At 42.0% G+C, this 14,764-nt stretch overlaps 1 protein-coding gene across 4 annotated transcripts in view; it reads right to left on the bottom strand.

Moving 5' to 3' along the window:
• NECTIN3 (nectin cell adhesion molecule 3) overlaps positions 1-14,764 on the bottom strand; it is a 78,607-nt gene that overhangs the window by 36,450 nt on the left and 27,393 nt on the right. For all 4 annotated transcript variants that reach the window (XR_006415835.1, XM_044441588.1, XM_044441589.1 and 1 more), the window contains exon 3: positions 2,509-2,805. Coding sequence is in view for 3 of the 4 variants with exons in the window: in XM_044441588.1 (XP_044297523.1) it covers positions 2,509-2,805 (297 nt within the window). In the remaining variant the exon portion in view is untranslated. The remainder of the gene's footprint in view (positions 1-2,508; positions 2,806-14,764) is intronic.

A 14,764-nucleotide genomic window follows, 5' to 3' on the forward strand; every position in this document is an offset into this window, starting at 1 on the left:
GGAGGCGGTGCGGCTGAAGAGGAACCAGGCTGTAAGAGCAGTTGGTCCGACTGCATCAAGGCCTGGTCCCAGAGGAGCTTGGGGAGACGGTTCTCCCTGTTCTTCCATGCTTGCTTGGTAAAGGCCAAGCAATGGCAGCACTTGTCGGTTCTATGCCCCTCGCCGAGGCAGAGGAGGTATAGATCATGCGGATCCGCAGGTGACATTTTGGATATGCATGTGGTGCATTTGCAAAAGGCCGCTCGCTGCGCCATTGCGGAAAAAGAAGAAAAGATGACAGGATAGAGGGTAAGATAATATTTTTGGGTTTTTTGTTTTTTGAGAAGAAAAAGAGAGGGATAAAGGCAAAAGGAACAGTAAGGACTCAAGATCTTAGCGAGGACGTTAACAGGCACGAAGCATTGCGAACGGCAGTCGCAAAGACTGAACAAAATGGCGGACATTCTGCTCTATTTATACCACGAAGGGGGAGGGGAGCGGAGTTTTCCCGCCAAAAACCGTTAGCTTTTTCATCTTCCGGCCTAGGCACTGCACAGGTGCAGCACCCCCATATGTGTGATGCACAGAGGCCACGACGAAGAAGAGACTGAAAGCTGCAAGAGGAATTGGTCTCTGGTACAAAATTTTCATAATGTTTATAAGCGGAATGCTTGATGCAGTTGCCTCAAACATTGAACAAATCAGACAGGATCAGAGTTATGTTGTTTCCTTGCAGAAATAAATTTTAAAGTACAGGTACTCAGCATGATAAACCTTATAGTGACAAAATCAAAGGAAGGTCAAACAGTCAGGCAGCTGTGTTGTTGGGTAAGTCAGTTTCAGCAATTTTCATCTTCACCAGGAGCAGGTCTTTTGTAAAGCTAGTGGGTCTTAACTGCTCATTCAAGACCAAACCATCTCACAATATCCCCTTCATTACAACAGGGGATACTATGTTGTTAGGAAAATTCATTTCCAGTTTCTTTGAGAATTATGGCTAAACTCAGAGGGAACACGAAACAATGATGAGGGCGCTGTAGTCTGGCAAGTCCTGGCTTTGGTACACTATACCACTGCTTACTTAGAACAAGCTGGTATTTGAAAGATACAAATCAAGCTAATAGTATTCAAAACATTTGGAATGTTATTTTGAATTTACGCTCTCAAAAATCAGTCTCCATTTATAATGTTATCTGCTCAAAACAGTTCAGTATCAGTAACAGATAAAATATAAAAATACTAATTCTCACCAACAAATTGGAAAATGATTTCTCTTTATGTTGATTCAATTAAGGATGGATAAATCAGACTATTTTTAGTCTCTGACAATTTTACATATGATCATTTATAAGTCCATTCCACACTGTTTTCAAATTAATCTGTACATACACAAATTTTCTCAAAAACATTTTTCCATCTTAGAATGTATTTGTCTATGGATTTTCAAATCCTAAAACTCCAAACTGTAGCCTAAAATTCAGGGAAGTGCAGAACCAGAAGAACAGCTGTGTTCTGATCTGCACATCAGTTTGAGAGCTGTGAATCAAGTTAGTTTGCTTCTGAATGAAGAGCAACTGAAATCCTCAAACACCTCTAGCTTCAACAGAACAGCTCTAAATGACAAAGGCCTTAAACACAACATTTGTTAACTTCAGAGTTATGAGAAGAATAGTCACAGTTCCTATCACACGCCAAGCACACTTTGGAAGAAGTGGAGAGATTTACATGAAATTTGGTTGTCTGAAAGTGGGAGAGAAACCATGTCTATCTCACTGGTTTCTATGCATTCTATGGCTTTAGTAAGTTGAGTTAGTTCAGTTGTTCCATTCCTTCATGTAATAAGAATGCTGAAGAGCACATTATATGCTACATCCCTCCATATTTTTGCCTCACTGTCTGAATGTTCATGCTTAGATTTCAGATAGTTCATCCCAAGGAAAGAGGTAGTGTCATGTACCACATTGACCTCCCTGCCAAGTATTCAAAAAACTTACTTCATGTGATCTAATAATTGGAACAAGACTTTCATTTCATGAAATATTATTGATTCTATTCCACCTTTTCTAATACAGCACAAATTACTACATATATGGTCACATGTGTAAGGAAGCAAAACTGATGACTATGTATCCTCATGCTAACACTTTAGGACATAACAAGAAACATCTTATTGCCTAGCAAGGTTATTAAATTTTACAAAATATAATTTCACATAGCCAAATCCAAATGAATGCATAAAAAACCTTTACCTAAAGGTGAAGAATAGAATACCTATAGTGGAAGTATTATAAATGATATCCTTCAATGTGTAAAATACTATGAAATTACAAAGAATAACCTACCCTTTGTAATCTGAAATGTTATCTAGAGGGGAGAATTATGAGAACATAGAGCAGAAGTAGGTAATATGGTGCCCTTCCTAAAGTATCTGACCACTGGCCAAGTTGACCAGGCTATGAATACTGCCGCCCAAAACATCAAGAGGAAACCAGGTTTTCTACATTTAATATAAAGAATAAAGCAACTTACACTGAATATCAAGCACATAAAGCATCCTTATCTCCTTCTCCAAAGCTGGATGTTTCACAACACAAGTTATATGTCTTCCTCTAGCAAACCTGGTAGGAACAAGCTTATACTGGCTCTCCACTGTTACAGTTTCATTTGGATATGAAGTTGAAGTGGATTCCATTTCACCAAGGTCACCTTCCCAGAGAACCTCTGCTGCTGGTTTTCCAGTGGCGGCTGTGCAAATTGCTGCAACTGTCTGATTGGCACCATCTATTAAAGCATTTGGTCCCTTTGTTAAGCTCACAATTGGTTCAACTATAAAAAAATAAAAATATCATTAATAATTATAACATATCAATCTAAATAGCATATCCAGAAGGGCCTTTGAAGATATCAGAAGATAAACTTTTTTAATGTCAAGATAAAAGATTTTCTGAGTAATTGAAATAGTGAGGTAGGGTTATAGTTTCATAGAGTAAGACAGTCCAATGTGTAGGTAACACATCTCATTAAATTAAAGCTAAACATTATTTTTGAACAATCAACTGTATGCCTCCAGAACCAAAAATAGTTGTCAGGCAACAAGCTAGCCTGTAGTTTTGTTTTTGTTCAATTATCACACTTAATAAAAACTATCCCTGAAAGAACAAAATATGCTTGACAAGACTAATCTAGTAGACAATGGCACAGTAAGATCATAAGAATAATGATAATAATTGCTGGACCAAACCAAAAGCTCCTCATGACCAATAAACAGTTTTCAACAGCTGCCAAATATCTGATCACTATCAGATACAGTGGTACTTTGGCTCACGAACGCCTTGGTTCACAACCAAATCGGGTCACAAACAAAAATTTCATGAAAATTTTGACGTGGGTCATGAACTCCACATTGGGTAGCGACCAAGATCGCAGCCATCTCCCCACCCCCAAACCCAAGTGGGGAGATGGCCACAATCACAGTTGCATTCGTGCAGGGAAGACGTATGTGATCACGGCCCGAGTGGGGAGATGGCCGTGATCGGGCTGGGGGCGGGGGATGGCCGAGATTGCACCTGTCTCTCCCTCCCCCAGCACACCCCGTTTGCACCCATCTCTCTCTCCCCCAGTGCACCCGTGATTATGCCCGTCTCCCTCCCCCCCATGGGCGCGTACAGGGATGACAGGTGTGATCTTGGTCGTGCTGGGGGGGGGGCAGGGAGATGGCTGCGCTTGTGCTTGGGGTGGGGGGGAAGATGGCCATGATCTTTGTTGCTCTTTGTCACTTTGCTTCACATTTTTCTGATTAAAAAAAAGTTGCAGAATGGATTAACCTTATTTACATTGAACCTTATGGGGAAATTTAACTTGGCTCATGGCCATTTTGGGTCACGGCCAAGAGTCCTGGAATGGATTAAGTTTGTGAGCCAAGGTACCACTGTATTTGCCTCTGACTCTGAAAGTTCTGATTTTATTTTAGACAAGTGAGAGGCACCAAATAAACCTATCCATTCTGAATTTTGTCTGATTCTCTATGTTAGAAAGGAGTATTATTGTCAACATCACAAACTGTCATTATTGAACGTCAACAGCCTTTCAAATAAAGTGGTCATCATTACACTTTCTAGAAGGGAATTCCATAGCGTAAACTATGGAATTGGGCCAGTGTGGCACAGTCATAAGTGTGCTGGACTGGGATTCAGGACATCCGGGTTCTATTCTCTACTTACAGGGTGACTGTGGGCCAGCTGCTGACTCTCAGGCTAACCAAACCACTGGATTGTTTTGAGGATAAGATGTAGAGGTAGAAGGTTATTTAATGGCATGTCACTACCATTTTCCAGTCCCCTATAGCCCAGTTATTGATCTTAGGATACCATTACACTGTATTTGTTACAGTATAATTAATTTCATATTTAAATCATCTAAGGAGTCTTTGGTGAATACCACATGGACCTGATGTCTTGCTTTTAATTCTAAATGTTATCTTGTCAATTCCTTAACATCCCTTCCTGAAGATATCAGTTCAGGCACAGGTTTTGCCTTACATATTTATGAAGCAAACACAAAAAGTTCCTTCAAAATCTCCAGTCACCTCAACCCGTTTTAATTCTGCTAATGGTTTAACCAGCTACCTAGCTAGTTTCTTGATTCTGATGTAATCAAACAGTTTTACATTGCTTGTCTTGATGTTATTGGCAATAGTTATGTGCTGTTAAGTTGCCTCCAACCTATGATGACCCAATGGATGAAAGCCCTCCAAAATGTCTGAGTGATCACTCCATCCTTTGCCTTGAGATCAGAGGAATGGGGACGAGCAGCAGGTTGAGTACAAGAAGCTGCGATTTCATTAGGGCAACTTTGGTCAATTAAAGGCAAGACTGGGGAAAGTCTCCTAGGAAAGGGTACCGCAAGGCAAGGAAGTTCAGGAGAGGTGGATGGCACTCAAAAGGCAGTGCCTTGGAGGCACAGGCCTTGATAATACCACTAGTTAGCAAGGTCGGAGGTGAAGGAAAGCACCAGCTGTGGATGCAAAAAGAGGTGGTAAGAGTGATTAGATGTTAGAGAAACCTCTGAAGGAAAAGGGCACTGGGGCAAATAGACAAAAGGGTATACCAGGAGGAGGAGGAGGCGGCTCATTGCAGAAGGATTCTTCGCAAGGTTACGGCTGATTATGAGTGGAGACTTGCAAAGAATATCAAGAGCAACAAAAAGGGCTTCTATCAACATGTAAATAGCAAGAGGAAGGGGAGACAGGGGGTGGGACTGCTTAATAAGAAAGAAGGATATTTGATGACTGATATGAGGGAACAGGCACAGATGCCAAATGATTGTTTTGCCTCTTTGTTCTCTCCAAAGCAGGGCAGGGGATATCTACATGGGGACCGGATGAGGTCAGGGATTTAGGGGCACAGATTAGTCACCCCCAAAGAAGTCAGAAGCACCTCAGGGCACTCCAAAGGTACCAGACCCTGATGGGTTACACCGAAGGGCACTTCTGAAGTTGGTGGGTACTCTTGCACCCATTGGCCTCCATTTTTGAGGCCTATGGAGAACGGGTGAAGTTCCAGAGGACTGGATGGTAGCGTCAGTGGTCCCAATTTTCAAAAAGGGTAGTAGAAGGGACATGGGGAATTACAGACCAGTTAGCCTTATGCCCATTGTAGGAAAAACAATGCAAAGGCTCATAATAGTGAGAGATCTTGTGATGCTAGATAGGGAAGGGAGGCTGGTGACCACACAACACAGCTTCTACAAAAACAGGTCCTGCCAGATGAAACTTGTGGAATTCTATGACAAGGTTTTGAGGTGGCTAGATGGAGGGGATGCGGCAGGTATGGTTTACCTGGATTTCAGCAAGGCCTTTGACAAAGTACTTGGTTGACAAATTGAGGAGTTTTGGGATAGACTGATGTACTGTCCGATAGATAGGGCATGGCTGACAAACCAAAGGTAGAAGATGAGTATTAGTGGGGAATCATCAGATTGGAGTCCAGTGATGGGCGGGGTCCCCCCAGGGCGCTGTCATGGGACTGATCCTGTACAATCTTTTCATCAATGTCTTAGAAGAGGAGGTGACCAGTCTGCTGATCAAATTCACAGACGATACTAAAATGGGGAAGATGACCACAACTGAGAAGAAGGCATTCAGGATCCAGAGGGATCTGGACAGACTATTGAAGTGGGCCAGTGACAACAGGATGGCATTCAATGCAGATAAGTGCAATGTCTTGCACATGGAGCACAGGAATGGGTGTCATAAGTCCAGGTTAGGGGACAAGTGGCTGGAGAGCAGCACTTGTGAAAGGGATCTTGGGGAACTAGTTGACTGCAGGCTAAACATGAGTCAGGAGTGTGACGCGGTAGTCAAGAGGACAAATGCCACCCTGGGATGTATAGCCAAAACTGTGGCTTCCAGATCAAGAGAGGTACTACTGCCACTCTATACGACTCTGGTGCGCCTGCAACTGGAGTATTGTGTTCTGTTTTGGGCTCCATATTAGAGGAAAGATATAGCCAGGTTGGAATCGGTGCAGTGTTGGGGCACAAGGATGGTGCCAGATTGCAGGAAAAGCCATATGAGGTGAGACTGAGGGAGCTGGGTCTTTTCAGCCTAGAGGAGACTCCAAAGGGATCTGTTGGTGACATATAGGTAGGTAAGGGGGTGCCACATAGAGGTGGGTAGAGACCTGTTTTCCCCTACAGAGGAGGGCAGGCTCACATTTCAACAGAGCAAAACTCAGGGAATGAAGGTTCAATTTGGATGCCAAGAAGTTCTGACAGTTAGGACCCCAAGGTTATGGAATGGGCTCTCACAGGCGGCTGAAGCCCCATTGCTGAGGGTGTTGAAGGATAGGCTGGCCATGCACATGGTAAGCATATTATGAGCAGAGCTGGCTGGAGCCGGGGGTCAGACTAGATAAGGGTCAGGTACTTTCTGACTCACTCTGTTTCTATGTCCTATCTAATGACCTGCTCAGTTCTTCTAAACTCAGAATTGATCCAACACTATTTGGTCTTTCTTTGCCTTTTCAAGCTTTCAGTTTTCCTTAGCATGATGGTTTTCTCCACTGAATACTGCCTTCTCATAATGTCTCCTAAGTATGACAAGCCAATTTTTTCATTTTTCTTCTTAGACTTTATCTAAGATCCACTAGTTTGTCTCACTGTTTGTCCAAGGTATTTGCACAGTTCTCCCCACCAACTTATTTCCAACACACCCAAAGGATTTGATTGTACCAGCCATGGCTTGCTGTGACGACTTTGTCCAGCACTTTAAGGATAAAATTGCTCAAATTCGCCACAAGCTGGATTCCACAATTATTGAGACTCTAGAACAGGAAGTGTCCAGAGCACCATCTGGTCCATCTCTGTTGGATGAGTTTCAATTGTTGCGGCCTGAGGATATGGACAAGGTGCTTGGACTAGTCTGGCCTACCACTTGTTTACTCAACTCTTGTTCTCATGACTGCTTATCAGAACCAAGGATGGGATCTGTACTTGGGTCCAGGAGGTTACCAACACTTCTCTCAGGGAGGGTCGGGTCTGTGCCCCTTTGAAGGAGGCAGTGATCAGGCCTGTCCTGAAGAGTGTCCCTGGATCTAGAGATAGCAGCCAATTATAGAATGGTGGCTAGTATCCAGTTCTTCGGAAAGGTGCTCGAGTGGGTGGTAGCTAGACAGCTCCAGGCACTCCTGGAGGAACGGTTCATCTCGACCCATTTCAATCTGGCTTCAGGTCCGGCTATGGATCAAAAACTTCCTTGGCTGCCCTGTATGATGACCTGTACAAGGAGAGGGACAGGGGGAGTGCATCCCCATTGGTTCTCCTGGACATCTCAGCAGCTTTCAAGACCATCAACCACGGTATCCTTCTAAATAGGCTGGGCATGTTAGGAGTTGGAGGCACTGCTCTGGCTGATTCCAGAATATGGTGCTGGGGGATTATGGCTCTGTGCCATGGCAACTTTGCCATGGAGTTCCACAGGGTTCCACTTCATTCCCCATGCTTTTTAACATCTACATGAAACCGCTGGGAGAGGTCATCTGGAGGTTTGGGCTGCAGAGTCATCAGTACACTAATGACACCAAGCTCTACTCCCTTTTACATCTAGTCCAGGTGAGGCAGTGGCCATCCTTAACTGGTGCCTGGGCAAGGTAATGGGTTGGATAAGGGCCAATAAATTGAGGCCCAATCCAAATAAGACAGAGGTCCTGCCAGTAGGCAGTTCAGTCCTACAGGTAACTGACATCTGCCCTGTTCTGGATGGGGTTGCACTTCCCCTAAAGGACAGAGTATGCAGTTTGGGAGTGCTCCTCGATCTGGAGCTGTCCCTGGAATCCCAGGTGGCAGAGGTGGCAAGGAGTGCCTTTCTCCAGCTTCGGCTAGTCTACCAACTATGTCCTTACCTGGATGAGTGATGCCTTGCAACAATGACTCATGCTATGTAACTTCCCGACTGGATTATTGTAATGTGTTCTATGTGGGGCTGTCCTTGAAGACGGACTGGATATTTCAATTGGTTCAGAGCTGCCAGGATACTAATGGGGACTGACAGGTATTCACATATAACGCCAGTCCTCTATAACCTACACTGGCTACCAATTGAAGACCAGACACAATTTAAGGTGCTGGTGATGACCTATAAAGCCCTAAACAGCTTGGATCCTGTATACCTGAAGAAGTGCTCTCCCCAATGTGTTTTCCCGCCCCTTGAGATCTGAGTCAGATACCCTCCTCTGGGAGCCATCCTTGAAAGAGATCAAGAGAGTAACTACCCTAAGGAGGGCCTTCTCTGCAGTGACACCCCAACTGTGGAACACACTCTGCAGAGGTTCACTTGGTACCAATGCTTCTTTCCTTTCGGCATCAGGCAATAACCTTTTTATTCTTCCAGTATTTTAACTGTTAGCCTGTTTTATTTAGTGGCTTTATATTTTAGCAGATGCTGTGCAACTGTTACTCTTATTTCTATTTTTATTTTATTGTATTAATCTGTTGTAAACCATCCCGAGACGTCTGTGATTGGACAGTATAGAAAAGGTTTAAATAAATGTTTCTAGTCTGTGGGTTGTTGTTTTGCTTTCCATATTTGTTGGCAATTCATGTTAGAATATGGACCAATTCCATCTCTGCAGCTTGGAATACTTGGTATCCTGACTATTCCTGGTACTTTATTCCTTCCAAGTGATTTCTGAGGAGTTTTCACTTCACTTTCTAATACTGAAGGCTCTTTAAATGATTCCAGTTCAAGGTAGTCTGTCATCCTTTAATCTCTTCTGTATAGTTCTTCTGCATATTGTTTACATATTATCTCTATTTTCTTCTGGTCAGAACTAAAGAGCTTCTTGATGCGGGTGAAAGAGGAGAGTGCAAAAGAAAACTAAGATCATGGCATCCAGTCCTATCACTTCCTGGCAAATACATGGGGAAGAAATGAAGGCAGTAGCAGATTCTATTTTCTTGGACTCCAAGATCACCGCAGACAGTGACTGCAGCCAAGAAACTAAAAAATGCTTGCTTCTTGGGAGGAAAGCTATGGCAAATCTAGACAGCATACTAAAAAGCACAGATATCACCCTGCCAACAAAAGTGCATAAAGTCAAGGCTACAGTTTTCCCAGTTGCAATGTATGGCTGTGAAAGCTGGACCATAGGGAAGGCTGAGCGCCGAAGAATTGAGGCCTCTGAACTGTGGTCTTTGAGAAGACTCCTGCAAGTCCCTTGAACTGCAAGGAGATCAAACCAGTCAGTCCTAGAGGAGATCAACTCTTACTGCTCTTTAGAAGACTAAATACTGAAGATGAAACTCAAATACTTTGGCCACCTAATGAGAAGGAAGGACTCACTGGAGAAGACCCGAATGCTGGGAACAATTGACAGCAAAAGAAGAAGGGGACAGCAGGGAATGAGGTGGCTAGATGGAGTCACTGAAGCAGTTGGTGGGATGGTGGAGGACAGGAAGGCCTGGTGGAATGTTGTCCATGGGGTTGTGATGGGCTGGATGAACCTTTGCAACTAATAACAACATGTTAGACAAAAGCCAGCAGAAGAGGTAGTGGGAGAACCCTGGGCTTATCAGACTATTCATTCAGGGGTTCCTGGAGAGAAGATCCATTCTGTGTTTTATACAGTCAAACAAATAGTTGCTTGTGAAGAAATGTTCCCATTTTTGGTGAAATTTAAATGGACTCTTGGTGACCCTAACTAAGAAAGCCTTCAATAAAATCAATTCAAACTTTTGAATGAGGTCCCACTGACAGAAGCAATGGAATGGGGGGGGGGGGTTCCACATTCCCCTACCTCCAGACCCATTATCAAAAATATGAAAAAAATATGAAAAAACAGACTAGATGTAAAAGAATAATATTAATAAAAGAACTGAATAAAATTAAAGATAGATTAAGAATACGATCAAAAAATACTGAAAAGTTATAACATATGAAAACACAGTAGAGGTTCAAATCTTATCTTCAGTTTTAAACTGACAAATGAGAAAGAAATGCCACCAAAAGATACAGAAGAATTAAACTGGATGAGATAGAGGGAAAAACTAAAGATATACATGTTGGAATTATTTATGAAACTTTAGAGAACAAGGAAGAAATAAAGTAAGAAAGCCTAGTATAAAAAGAAAGAAAGAAAGGGATTCCCTGAAGACTGGTGCTGATTCTGAGGAAAATCTGGTCTTTGACAAGGAAAATTATTTGCTTTCTAAAAAAAAAAAAAAAAAAAATCTCGAACGTAAAAGTTTTCTGAGTTCAAAGAAATTTCAAGTTATTGTACAGAATGATAGGTAGAGTATGAACTATGTGAAAATACATGTTATAACTAGCCCATAGCAAAGCAAAGCAAAACAGAATGTTAAGTTATTTCTGGGGATACTTTCCTCTGTTAATTTGGGAGCAAAGAGACGTTGTAAATGTAAAGTAATGGTTTACAAATGTAACTGAATAAATACAAAACCAGAATGAGCTACAGTGGTTCCCAACTTTGGGAGTCTGTAATTTCAAAGTAGTGTAAAACGACACTATTACAAAATTATTGGAACATAGGCATGCCCAGTCAAAAAGTGTGTTCTCTTTCAACAGGCAACTTGTCTTCCTGCTCTACCTACCAGTCCACTATGCACAGGGAGAAAGAGGAAACAAAAAAAACCTAGATCCAGATAGGAAAGTGGGGGTGGGGTGGTGGAGATGGAAACGGGAAGGAAGAAAAGTACAATCTAGCTCTCTGACCTTTCAAAATCTGAGACTGCTACCTTTCCATTTCTAAAGCGGGGCAGACAGTGAGTGGGGAAAGAGAGCTCAAAGGTTTTGTGGGCACTGGCAGAACACACACACACACACACACACACAGTTCCCGCAGCCCATTGCTTTCAGAACTGTTTACAGATGGCCAAACATTAAAACAGCATCATTACAATAACCAAAAACATATACAAAGATACAAGCAAAACAAGTTGAACAAGTATAATAGAATAAATAACACACAGAACCAATGCAACCAAACATTATAATAAAAACACTTTTCAATCAACAATTAAAATGATTGAAGAATTAAAAGGTTTTAACCTAGTGCATCCCCAATAATTGATTCTATAAATGAGGCACCACTACCAAAAAGGACCTTCCCCTCGTACACCTTCCTTGCTTCCCTTAAGGTGGCTCTTGGAGAAAGACCCCTGTTGAAGAAGTTAGGATCCAGGTAAATATATAAGGAAATATTTCCATAAAATATCCAGGTCCTAAGCTGTTTAGTGCTTTATACATTAATAGGAGCCAGTGCAATCAATACAAATTGAAGTTTATCCAATAAAAAAGAACCAGTCAGGGCTCTGGACACCTCTATTATAGGAACTGCATCAAATGTGGAGTCCAATTCATGCTGAATCTAAGCAACTTTATCCTTCAAGTCACAGTGGGATGCCTAGGGTTCACCTTGATCGTCTTTGGTGTCAACATGTAAAAGGCCACAGACCACTCAGCACAGCTCTACTGGGGAGCACTAAGAGGATGTGATGCTGCTGGAAAAGACAGCTTTCTTTGCCACCTTCACCACCACAGAGTAAGCTCAATAGTGCACTATTACCTGTGTTCAGTCAGATTCAGCCCACGTTTTCCTCCACCTGCACCCAAGCTGCCTTCCCAGGTGCTTTATTGCCTGCAATTTTCTTGTGTACCATGATGCTGTATGGTCTCTGCCCATAGGAAGAAGTTGCTTAGGATCTACTGCGTCTACCGCCCAACACATTGTGTTCACCTCTGAATTCCATAGGGCAATCTGGATTTTGGTGGGAGCACCAGCCATCTCAGCTAGAAAGACTCCCAGGGCCCTCTGGAAATCAACTGAATCCATCAGTCTCTGGAGGTAGACCATTTGAATAGGCCCCCTACCCTTGCAGAAGGAAATAGCAGTCATAAGTCTAAATCTCACGATATAGTGATCTGACCATGACAAACATACATGTAAATATATGTTTATTTATAAAACAGATGATGACATCCAGATCACCATCTTTTTGTCCAGTCAAGAAGGCCAAATCTAGAATGTGACCCTTTCCATGTGTTGGGCCAGTGACATGGTGAGACAGCACCATGATTGTCATGGTCGCCATGAAGTCCTGCACTGCCCTTGACACAGCTGCCTCTGCATGGAAATTGAGGTCCCAGCACCACCATCCTAGGGGTCCTCAATACCAGGACTAAGACTACTTTCATCAGCTCTGGTAGGAAATCTTATGTGCAGCTGGAAGCAGTACGACAGAATCCTCAATCTGTCTTGACTGCCCAATACCAGGTAAAGACACTCAACACCTGTCCTCCATCAGACAGGGAGTCTTGAGAGAGAGATTCCTATAGATTATGGCTACTTTCCCCACCTGATGCCCAGGTGGATGTTGGTGAACTGCATACCTGGGTGGGCAAGACTGGGAGTTAATTACATCTCCTGTCTCCTCCACACAAGTTTCCACATTACATGCCAGGTTGGCACCCTCATTCAAAAAATGAGATCATGGTTCTGGGAGATTTTTATTTCAAGCTGACCTGGAATTTAGCAGCAACACCACCAAGCCTGAGGGTGTGCCACTGCACCTAGATACTCAAGAAACCCAGGGAAAATTCTGATAAGAACTATGGGAAGACTAAATGAGATGAAATGGAATGTTTAGGACAGCAGTTCCCAAACCTTTTTGGTCGTAGAACTCTCTCCCTGATTTTTTATTAAGTACTGTGAACCCCCAATTTTCTTCTTTCTTTTATCTGCTTGTATTGCCAGTCTGCTTTGCATAACATAGGTTTGGAAATAAAGAGAAAACATTTTAAATATAACAAATGAATAAGGTGATTATATGGTAATATCACAAATGAATTCTTCCAATTATTCCCAACACTATGCAATGAAGTCCTAGGAACCAAATGACATGATGCAGTTCCTTGTTTGCTGCTTGGATGCCAACTGACAATCAAATAGTTGGTCTGGTGTGGTTTCATTTTAAAATCCATTTTAAATTTGAGTTGAGATTTTTTGCAGAACGCTTACGAGGCTTTTGCAGAACCCTAGGGTTTCACAGAACAGTTTGGGAACCATGGATCTAGGAAACTGGAATTTTCTATAATTAAGAAAATTAGTCAGGGAGCAACTTTGTTTCAAATTTTTCTGTTTAATAATTAAATGTTTCCCTTTTTTGACAATTTTAAAAGATTTGTATTTTTCTCTACTAAAAGTATTTGTAAGGATTGCAACTTTTATGAAAAGTAAAAAGATGGACAGCTCTGAAAGTAGAGACAAAAATATGTGAACAGACAGGAAGGCATTGCAAGGATTCAAGAAAGTGCTGTCATATGACCACATATTGCTTCTTATCCTTGGCTAAAACTCTGGTCCATTCCCTAGCAATCCCTTGCTTAGGTTACTGCAGTGCTTTAACAACGAAGCATGACTTGGTGGTGGAGCAAATGTAGGAAATACAGGAGCAAGCAATTAGTCAAAGTCATTGTTACATGATTAGATAGTAATATTATAAATAGACATGGGAAATAGATGCAGGGAGAAGGGTTTAACAGAAAAAGTAAGAATACTAGCATTAGATATGAGTTTATATTATGTTTCAGGGTTAAGCAAGTAACATAGATTTTGGGGGGGAAATGAGTCCTGAATCTAAGGATGTGCTAATACTAAGCCCAGTTTCTTTGAACTTTAGACTTCCCACCTGCTTCTGTTCCAGTGTGTGGAAAAGAGATGAGCTAGTGGGGTTTCTCTGGACTTTGGCCCTTACTATGGGCTTCAGTTTGCACATTTCTTTTAAATGCTAAAGGGGATTCATAGAAATTGAACCATTTGAGTAAGCTGCATAAATCATGGTATTCCACATGTTATGTACAACAAGGACTTGAAAAGCATATGGTCTAAATCATATAGCACACATGCATGCATGCATGCATAAATAAATAAATAAATAAATGGTGATATGTATAAATGAAGCCAGATCTATGTGCATTTTGGGTGTTTTTGTATAAAACATGTAACATATATTGATCTACACAAATCATGTAAAATTATGCCAATTCCATAAATTGACAAAAAATAGCAAATTGTGCTATTTGTGTACATAATTTTTTACCGAACAAATTGTGACCCATGTTAAAGATGGAAGTAGACAAGATAGTTCAAGTTGTGTCAGAAGAAATCACAGGCCTGCAAACTAGTATCTAGTATGTGTGAGTGTGAGTGTGTGAGAGAGAGAGAGAGAGAGAGAGAGAGCGCACGCGCGCGCAACAAACTGTGAAAATCCA

Source organism: Varanus komodoensis, unplaced genomic scaffold (genome assembly GCF_004798865.1).
Source record: "Varanus komodoensis strain SLA01 unplaced genomic scaffold, ASM479886v1 scaffold4, whole genome shotgun sequence".
Classification (NCBI taxonomy): Eukaryota; Metazoa; Chordata; class Lepidosauria; order Squamata; family Varanidae; genus Varanus; species Varanus komodoensis.